The 9,812-nt window shown below is 38.0% G+C and overlaps 1 protein-coding gene across 4 annotated transcripts; it reads left to right on the top strand.

Annotated features, from left to right (window-relative positions):
- Positions 1-2,998: 2,998 nt before the first annotated feature.
- LOC107829936 (uncharacterized) lies at positions 2,999-8,713 on the top strand. 4 transcript variants are annotated; one of them, XM_016657418.2, is made up of 10 exons: positions 2,999-3,376; positions 3,608-3,684; positions 3,831-3,960; positions 4,568-4,625; positions 4,709-4,833; positions 4,913-5,005; positions 5,743-6,015; positions 6,700-6,920; positions 7,571-7,789; positions 8,375-8,713. In XM_016657418.2, the coding sequence occupies exons 1-10, from the start codon at positions 3,346-3,348 to the stop codon at positions 8,498-8,500; spliced, it is 1,353 nt and encodes a 450-aa protein (XP_016512904.1). In that variant the 5' UTR covers positions 2,999-3,345; the 3' UTR covers positions 8,501-8,713. The 4 variants fall into 4 exon arrangements, with proteins under 4 accessions (XP_016512904.1, XP_075107819.1, XP_016512897.1 ...); XM_075251718.1 differs by having other exon boundaries at positions 3,058-3,376; positions 3,608-3,713; positions 5,743-5,999; positions 6,705-6,920; XM_016657411.2 differs by having other exon boundaries at positions 3,058-3,376; positions 3,608-3,713.
- The last annotated feature ends 1,099 nt before the right edge of the window (positions 8,714-9,812 follow it).

Here is a 9,812-nt window from a genome sequence, read left to right as displayed (position 1 = left end):
TCCTTTTGCTTCTTATGGGGTTCCGCCCGGACCCACTGCTCCTCCAATCTTCATTATATGGCCGATACAGATCCCTATTTGATCCTGGTTCATGATCGGTGTCTCTCTTGACTCTGCCAAGGGTTCTGGGGGATAAACAGACTCTGAAGGGGCACCAAGTTGATCATCTTCGACCCTGATTTTTGATTGATACCGATTGTGCACATCGGCCAGGTAACGGCAGGGTACTCAATGAGATTCTGCTTCAATTGTTGTGAATCCACCGAGCTTCGAATATTGAGTCCCTGAGTGAAAGTTTGAATGGCCCAATCATCAGCGACCGGCAGCAGATCCATTCGTTCCATTTGAAAACGGGACACGAATTCCCTGAGCATCTCGTTGTCCTTTTGTTTGACTTTGAAAAGGTCCAATTTCCTGGTTTCGACCTTGATGGCATCGACGTGTACTTTTATAAAAGAGTCTGCAAGCATAGCAAATGAGTCAATAGAATTAGGAGGTAAGTTATGATACCATATCATGGCTCCCTTTGATAAGGTTTCCCCAAATATTTTTAGTAGAACAGACTCGATCTCATCATCTTTCAAGTCATTCCTTTTGATGGCACATGTATAAGAGCTTACATGCTTGTTTGGATCGGTCGTCCCATTATACTTAGGTATTTTGGGCATATGGAATTTCTTGTAGATCGGCTTCGGAGCCGCGCTTGGAGGAAAAGGTTTTTGCACGAACTTTCTAGAATCCAGTCCTTTCAATATCGGAGGTGCTCCTGGATTTGATCTACCCTGGAATTGTAGGTTTTCACCTTTTTTTCGTTTGCTTCAATTTTCTTTTCCCTTGGTTCTATCCGCTTTGTCAACTCATCGAGCATCTTTATAATTTCGGGGTTAGGGCCCGATTCTTGCTCATTCGACCTTACAGCGACCGACTCAGTTCTGCAGGTGACTTCTCGGGGTGGATTGGGTTCAACCTTGCTTGGTGCCTGGCTTTGGCTCTGCAACTGAGTTATCGCCACCTGTTGGGCTTGCAGCATTTCGAAGATCATCCTTAGGCTGATCCCGTCTTCTTTAATATTTTACGTGTTTCGAGTTGCAGATCGGGCTCCACCATGGACATTATTTTCGGGCTAGTAGGGAGGTTCGCGTCGATGGCCACATGTGAATTAACGTCAATCGGATTCGCAGTCCGAATTCCAACGGGGTCAACGGGTGGACCTACGTTACCGGGCTCCACGTTGTTATTCTCACCTTGATGACCAGACGCGTTGTCGATATGCAGGTGTGCTAATTGAGAGTTTATCATTTTTAGCCTGAAATCAAAGACACTTTAAAGAGCAAGTGTAAAGTAGTGTGTGTTATGGAGATTTGTATCAAATAACCACTATTATCCTTGGCCTCACGGTGGGCGCCAAACTGTTTACCCTAAAATTCGGATAACAATTGAATTTATACGTAGTTTTAAGGATACGTGATATAATTTGATACAAAGTGATAAATCAGATCAATTATGGAAATAAAAGATAAAAAGGTAAATGCAAACCACGCAGGTTTGAGCAATCCTAGCCTTGTGAGATTAATCTCCCCCGAGCTAAAAATAATATAATTGATAATATTATTGATGTTGAAGAGTAATGAACTATGGCAAAGATAGAAATAACAATATATAGCCTTTTGATATGAGTTACAATGTTTCTTATGAATTATCAAGTCCCCCTTATATATTAGGGGAGATCTACCCTTTGAGATATTATTTTATTGTTCTATAAAAGGCAAAAGTCCTTGATTTGCTGACCGTTGGTTCCCTTTTTGAGTTGTTCCGTGATTTTCGCCACAATGATTGGTTAATGACGAGAATTACGGACCCATGTCGGATGAGTTGGCAAAGCTTTCTTCGAGACCGTTAAAAACATGACCAGTCATGCCTTCGGCAAACTCGAGGGCAAATCGGATGGTTTCAATGGCTAATTTTGATAGTGCTTTGGGTTCAATCATAATTACCACGTGTCGATCTTTGTTGGTGATGTTAGTCGTCAGATCGGTCTTTGAGCTTGACTTCACCCGATTACAGATATTTCGGTCATGGCCTAATCAAGGAATTCGGAAGTTCGATCGAATATCGAACTCGGTTTTACCCGTATACAAAGTAGATAGTGGCTTGCTAATAAATATTGCTAATGAAAGAGCTTATTTTTTTTGTTATTCGAACATATAGAAGAATATTAGTACTTGTCTTTCATTTTTTAATTCTCCTCTTTCCCCCGTTAAATGCATTTATAGCTTACCGAAAGGGAGTATCTTTTTCAAGAATTATGAAGTAAGTGGAGAAGGAAAGCAAACATCTCCATTTGTGGGAGGTGATAAAGGGCTGCCACTATGAACCGAAAAGTTTTTATGTTTTTTCATTTTCTTTAATCTGGAAAGAAGTAGGTTATTGAGATCCTTATAGAATATTCACTAAAAAGTACGTCACAAAGTTGTTAAACTCGAAGTGATGACAGACGAATATCACGTTGGACTAAAGCTTTTTCTCTTTCTAGATCCATCTATTGGTGCAGCAATTTCTTTCTTTCTTTGTTTTACGCATCCTTGATTACATTATGCACAGCACTCTGCTATTGTCAATCAATCAAAATCAATTGGATTCAGTTATATATATCTCGTTATGATGAGTTCTCATAGTCAAATTATGACGTTATACAACACTTAACTAATAAAAATGGCTGTTGTACACCAGACTATCTGTTGCATCATGTATATCACGTTATGTTACGCTAATAGTAGATTGTAAAACGACTCATATTTTGCGGCCATATCCCCACTATCTTGTTGGGTTGGGCTACTCCTGAAATATGAGTCCAATTATTCCATGGACCTTAACGCACTCCATCTTTACCAAATGGGCCACAGAACAAGGGTGAAGTACACAAATAGCCCTTAAAGTAAATGGTCTTGAATGTTTTGTTCCCTTGTTCCATGGGTAGAAAGTTTAACAAGTGCAATATTTTTATCTTTTGACCTTAAAGTTCTGTCTATAGAACAAAAGGCTTTGCAATTTTTTGACAGAACAATATCCATTATCATAATAGCCCTATGGCGCAAAAGTGGCTAAAACTAGAATTCATGATCCTGTACGTTTATAGAGACTTCAATTTTTACCTGGATGTAGATTTCCTGGAATTCTGAAGTAAATGAGTGCATTAAAATTGAAATAATCCTTCACATCATATTGATCTCCAACTCTACCTCAACAAGTAGAATTTCTCAATCGACATTGAAAGCTTAGTAATGGGGGAAACCGAGAAAGAAGAGCTGGAGGAATCCGAGCAAAGCGAAAATCAGTTCGTATGGGATGAAAGTTCTCAGCTTTACTACCACGCCCGGTACTGTCTTCTTTTTTCGAACAATTTCCGTGATTCATCTCCAATTCCATTCCTTTTTTCTCTTTTCCGCTCCTGAAATTAGGGCTTAACATTTTATTCACTTCTGAATTTAATCTGAGTTTCGTAGAATTTGGAGTTCTTTTAGCAATTATATTAATTACTTAAGATTAATCGTTATTTCTCGCGTTCATTTGTAGCTAATATGTGTGACCTTGGTCTGGTTTGATGCAGCGCTGGATTTTATCACGATCCTCAAGCAGGCTGGTACTACAGCTGTAAAGATGGCCTATATTACAAATTCGAAAATGGTACTTATGTTCTCATGGAGTATTCTCAGGTTTTTCTTTTTTTTTCTTTGGGTTAAGCCTTCCAATTTACGACATCCAAACGTTAGCGTAGTAGTTGATTTCGGAGTGATTTGTGTTTGTAAAGCTCGTTTATTATTTAACGTCAGGGTGGTTCTCCTGAAAAGAATGGTTGTGAGGGCGTTGCACCTGCAGAGTCTGACAAAGATGAGATAAATGCAGACATCAGTGAAACTGTGGCTCAAACAGTTGAACCACTTCCTTTTGAGCTCTCTGATGGTGAATAAGTTTGCCTGCCTGTCTATGCTTATGTATAAGATATTGTGTTTTGTGATGAAGTTTGTTGCTGCAGTAAATATACTTTGCTTATCCATTAAGTTTCGAGCTATTCAAACTTTTTGTTGCAACTTGGTGGGTGCGAGTAGTCTAAGATACATAGATGTGGAGCCATTACTAGGAATCGGTTTCCCTATAAACTGTGAAAAGTGGTTTCTTTGGTTACATACTTCTGTTGTCCATTTGGAGTTAAATGAATTGTAGCAGTTTCTTCTGAATTATTACAGGCTGAATTATTATCGAATCAGTTTTGCTCATTGTTTGCTCATTGCTGATCTATTTAACCTGTGAAAAGTGTTTGATGTAAGATGTTTATTCATGCAATTTCTTCACTTATGATATCTGTAAATTCTTATGTTATTTTACTTTGTGTATCAGTCCTTTGTCACCACCAGTAGGGTTTTCACCCTAAGTATAATCGTTGTTCTTCGAATTGCGACCTACTTTCAATAGAAAACTATTTGGGCATGATAATCCTTATTTTTGGTAATTTAGAAGTCATCTGCACTTGACTGTCGCTAACTTTCTCTTTCAATTTCCCTCTAAGCAGAGCAGTTGGAGAATACCGATTGCAAGCTTCCAGAAAATCCACCACCACCCTCAGAGTGGTAAAACAATGTGTTTAGTTATCTTGTACGTTTGTTCTTGTAGTAATTTTTCTTTCCAACTGGTGTAATACTTCTACTGTCAGGCTTGAAGAAACTCTCATTGAACTTTATCTGGCAAATTATTCCACTCAAGCTGCCAATAGTACTCCTGACATGACAGTTGCTCCAGAAACAAATGAAACAGATAGCTCATATTTGTCCGCACCTGGTTGGTTCAAGATTTCTGCTTTGCTCAAAATATGATTTGAACTACTGTATTGCAAGTCATTCTACCTTGGTTGGTGCAGGGAATGATAGCACATATGAACTCGAGGAAGGTGAATGGATACCAGATGACTGGACAGATTCTGCTGATCCAAATGCAGATGTCATGGATGAAGGTTAGTATTGATTTTGGTACTCGGCATTTCTTTATTATATATAATTTTTCTCACTTGGAATTAAGCATTAGTGTTGAAATGTTGATGAATTGTTGCCGGAATGCATCTGGGCGTGGCAAAAAGTTTGCCTATCGTCAATTGCTTCCTTTGCTTTTCTCTTTTTGTCTAGCATTTTGTTCTATTGACAGGTTTAACTCTTAGTGAGATTGAGGCATAGTAGTTGTTGTATAGGTTTAACTCTTCTCCAATGATATAGTAGTTTAGAAATTCAAGACTTAGTAGAGGAAGATATAAAAAGGGCAGCCTGGTGCACGAAGCATCCCGTGCTCACGCAGGATCCAGGGAAGGGCTGCACCCCAATGGGGAAGATTTCCTCATAAAAAATTATTTGGGGTCTCCGGAGAGAACTAATGATGGTGAATCTGTCCATTTTCGGAGTTCAGATGGAACAAGTATTTAAAATTATTTGGGGTCACTGGAGAGAACTAATGATGGTGAATCTCTCTCTCTCTCTCTCTCTTACTTCTTTTTGTAGTTCGAACAAAGTGGGAGTTAAAGAAAATCTGACTATCTAAGGGATTCCTCTGTGCTGCAACTCATGCGGAAAAAAAATGGAATAGGCAAGCAAGGAAAGAAGAAGGATTTTGGGGATTTTGAAATAATATGATGCATATTTTGAACTTCTTCATTTTCATAGTCTTGTATGCATGAAATTGACTGAAGTTTCCTCAGAACAGGCGTTTGTTTGGAGGAAGAAAGCTGGCGAGCCCAGTATGGTCAAGTTGAACGACCATTTGAAGATTCTCTGTCACATATTCAGGCTGTTGATTTGTGGGACTGGTCAGTGGTTAAAAAGATCAGAAAAGGTCGAAAAAGGAGGGTGGCCAGGCTGGTTGGACGACTGGTGAAGCCCACTGCTAAGTTGCATCCATCAATGCCCTCGAGTGGCCATCTTCTTAAAACTGCTCCAGTATGTGAAGTCCATCTTGATCTGGTACGAGTTACATCAGGTTTGCATTGTCAAATTTCCATTTACAGGGAATCTTCTGCATCCTATGCAATTACACATATCACTTACTGCTAACATGTCCTGTTTTAGTTGAGGTTTAGAATATGGCCAGTTAAACTATTGTGATATACTTTTTAAAAGAATCTCAAGTAACGTAATTCCCTTTCATATGTTCTCTTTATTCAATCTGTGATATTTTCATTCCATGTGCTAGAAACTTCCTTTTTATTTTGTTACATGTGAGCGCACTCATGCTGCCCTGGCAAAACTTAATGGCCCAATAATTTCTTTTCCTGTTTCTGTCATCAGCATTTATGCATTCACATTCATTCGTGATCGTTCATATTTTAGGTCAAGTCATGTAAGTTATAGTATGTATATCTGGACAGTAAAGGAGATGTAATGAGGTGCAACTTTGAAGGAATAGGGATTTCGGCATTCTGAAATAAGCTTGCACTAAAAGGAAGTGAAAATTGCAGATACAATCATTTATTTCATTAAATCCACCGCATCAGCAAATTCACAGAATGCTTGTGTAGAAACTCAAGTAAAGAAAAATTCTGTTTATGTGCTGTCATAAAAAGATGTTTGTTTTCTTATCTTGAGTATGAAATTTTAATTAAGGCATGGGCCATCCTAGTTTCTATCTTTGCCGGCGTTCTATCATAATGTTTCCTTCCTACAGGTCAGGTGTATAGGTTGAGAAATCCTAGCACACAATATCTGGCTTCTTTGTCCAATTATGATTCTTCCAATCCAACGAAAAATTGGCGCTTTCCACAAATGTCAATCAGCAGAGAAATCCAGACATGCTCACCAGTCACTGAAAGATATAAACCCATAAGCACAGGGCTACCTGGTGAGGAGGATGTGTGTCTGCGATTAGAGATCAGTGCGCCTGAAAGGGTATTTTACGTCCACTTTATGTTTCAAGTACTTTACAATTTTTCTACTTAGAGATGATTTGGGTTATTGGTCATTTGAGATCAAGTTCCTTTATGCAGTCAATTAGGGTGAGTTCTTTAGCAGATTTAGTATCTTAAAGCTCTAAAAATGAGTTAGACCTTTTCGAAAAGAATTACTATCCATAATTTGCTGAACTAGAAAATTTGTTATCGGGGAAAAGTGGTAAATTGTGTTGAAGTATTTAGATGATCAGCACAGCTAAAAAGAGTGAAGATAAAATAACATGTCACTACAGCTAACAAACAACATAAAATGAAATATCGAGACAATAGTGCTAGTGCTGAGCTGTGTTTGGATGGATGATGATTTCATTCTCATTAGTGATAAAATAACCAATCGAAGACGAGGGAGGGATGATCTAGTGGTAGGGACCCTCCATCTCCAAGCGTAAGGTTATATGTTTGAGTCACCAAGGAAAAAAGTGGGTAAGGGCCATTTGGGGCTCCTGGATAGAGAGGCTTTTGTTCAGTGGTTGGGAGAATTCTACCATGTATGTTCAGTGGTAAGGGCTTTTGTTCAGTGGTTAGATGGGCATGCACTAGGATCTATATCTTACCTATCTGTTAAATTGTGTCATTTTGTCATTCCAGGACAGAGACCCTGTGTACAGGGACAGAGCTGCAGAAAGAAGAGCATTGCATGGCGGGTTTGGTGTTGGTCCAGGGCAAAAAAATTCACCCAACTGTGATGATTCTGTTCCTTTGGATACATCTGCTGGTCGAGAGGAAGCTCTTTCTGAATCCTTGAGCAATTCATTTGGAGCTGGTAGCTATGCCAGAAAAATTTTGGAAAACATGGGCTGGAAGGAGGTATAATTTAAAACTTTCACTGAGCTCAGGAATTATAATTTTAGCTACAATTGTCATGAGGTGGTTTCACATAACTTAGAAATGCTTTATCTTATGACCTCAAGAAAGTAGAAACCCGCCTAGACTTTTACCTTTCTATGACAAAAGATAAAAGGAGATTCACCTAGACCAATACTCCGAATGTTGTTCTATTTCTTTCTTTCAAATTGATCGACTATCTCTAGGTGTCCATCCAATCTTTTCACTTGTGTGGAAAAGGAAACTTTTCCTTGTTAATTCATTAGAAGGTTGCTGTGGGCCTCTTTAACTTTAAGGTTGGACGGCTTTCTTTGCCCCAGATTGGCGAATCACATACCATTCCCGCTGAGTCTTTGAGCGGATGTATTCAGAATCCGTCTTTTATCAAAAAGAAAAAGTTCCTACCATCTATATTTGAAAATTATTAGATTCTCTTTGTGGGTAATTTCAGTGCTATGTCTAATAATGAAGATAATGTCACCTCACGATTTGTGAAAGAAACTGCTTAAGTGAAATTTGCAAATGTACTAATGGTATTGTCACTTAATGGCTTGGCTGTTTGCACAGGGGGAGGCACTTGGCCGCAGCAACAATGGTTTGATCGAACCATTACAGGCCACAGGAAACAAAGGTTCTGCAGGATTAGGGTGGAACGATGAAAGAAGAAAGCAGTTGATGTACAGTTCTAAATAAATGAGGGATGTAATTCCTTGTTGGCTGTCTGGTAGAATGTAATAATCTAACTTCACTTGTCTGCTCAATCAGCTTAGTTTACTATTTGTTGCCTTTTTACTTGTCACTTATATGCTTAGGACCTATTTTATTGAACACTGTATTGTTAAGATAGATTAAAATATCACTTAAAAATCATATAAAAAGTTGTTGGACCAAATGTTAGAAAAGAAAGTGTCCCAAATTAGCTTCCTAATTTTTGGTGTTGGGTTGTGCGAAATTCTGCCCCCTTTTTCTTCTTCTGAAATACTACACAAATAACTATTGATTAATAATAGTTTAATAGCTTTACAACTATTATGCCCTTTTTGCCGATGAGTAGTTATAATTGCATATTTGATACAGATATTCGAAAATGATATATATCTGATACGACTATCTAAACTTCAAAATGGTACTTCATGGGATTATCCAGTGGAGCGTATTGTTTATATCTGTTTTTTAATATTTAGTTTTGAATTCAAATTTAAAACTTTATCTTTCACTTATCAATTCAAAATTTTTATTACAATTCTTATCGATTTTGTCTAAATTAGTTTTGTCCTAATTTTCCCATGCGTCCTTTTCTTAATGCGCTACTTGGCTTAACCACATTGAAATCTATCATATAAGTTAACACTGCTAAAGACTAGAACTTGTTATTTTAAAATTAGATCCATTTTCTTATCGGATAGAATAAATGGGTATAAGGGACATGTGTTAAATGAGTTTTCATATTAATACACTGGGTTTGTTATTGTTGTTGTTGTTGTTTGTGTAGTTGTTATTTTTTTGGTAACAATTGTGAATATTACCATAACAAAAAAAAAGCTTTACACCTAAAGAGCACCTAGTTTCACAACCATCTTCTAAGAAGAGTATTGCAAACCACTAGGCCTCCGACTGCATCTAATTACAAATAAGTTTCTGAATAATACTCTGGCATCTACGTGCTTTCTTTGACAATTTAACTATCTCTATTCTCTCTATGGTTTCCTGCTTGATCTGTCTCACAACTATCTTTGTATGTACATTTATTCCTTTGAAATTTTTTCAGTTTCTGGCCCTCCATGCGTGATACACCATTGCACTCCACACTGCTGTCACCACTTCCTTTTTTAATCTTGGCCAATGTCTTCGATTGATCCACTCCAGCACTTGCTTTACCTCTCCCAGTTGTATAGCAGTTCCTAACCATGTCATTAGTTGTTGTCGAAGTTCCTTTATCCAAGAGCATTCTGCAAATAGGTGCCTTGCAATTTCCTGTGTCTGGTTCTCACATAAGCAACAATTA

Source organism: Nicotiana tabacum, chromosome 4, assembly GCF_000715075.1.
Source record: "Nicotiana tabacum cultivar K326 chromosome 4, ASM71507v2, whole genome shotgun sequence".
NCBI lineage: Eukaryota > Viridiplantae > Streptophyta > Magnoliopsida > Solanales > Solanaceae > Nicotiana > Nicotiana tabacum.
The sequence above is the reverse complement of the archived record's forward strand: the minus strand, read 5'-3'. Positions and strand labels throughout refer to the sequence as shown.

Coding starts and splice junctions, on each gene's coding strand:
- LOC107829936 (XM_016657411.2), top strand. CDS start 3,282: ATGGGGGAAACCGAGAAAGAAGAGCTGGAGGAATCCGAGCAAAGCGAA. Junction 4,834..4,912: donor CTCATATTTGTCCGCACCTG/GTTGGTTCAAGA, acceptor TGGTTGGTGCAG/GGAATGATAGCACATATGAA. Junction 7,790..8,374: donor AAAACATGGGCTGGAAGGAG/GTATAATTTAAA, acceptor CTGTTTGCACAG/GGGGAGGCACTTGGCCGCAG.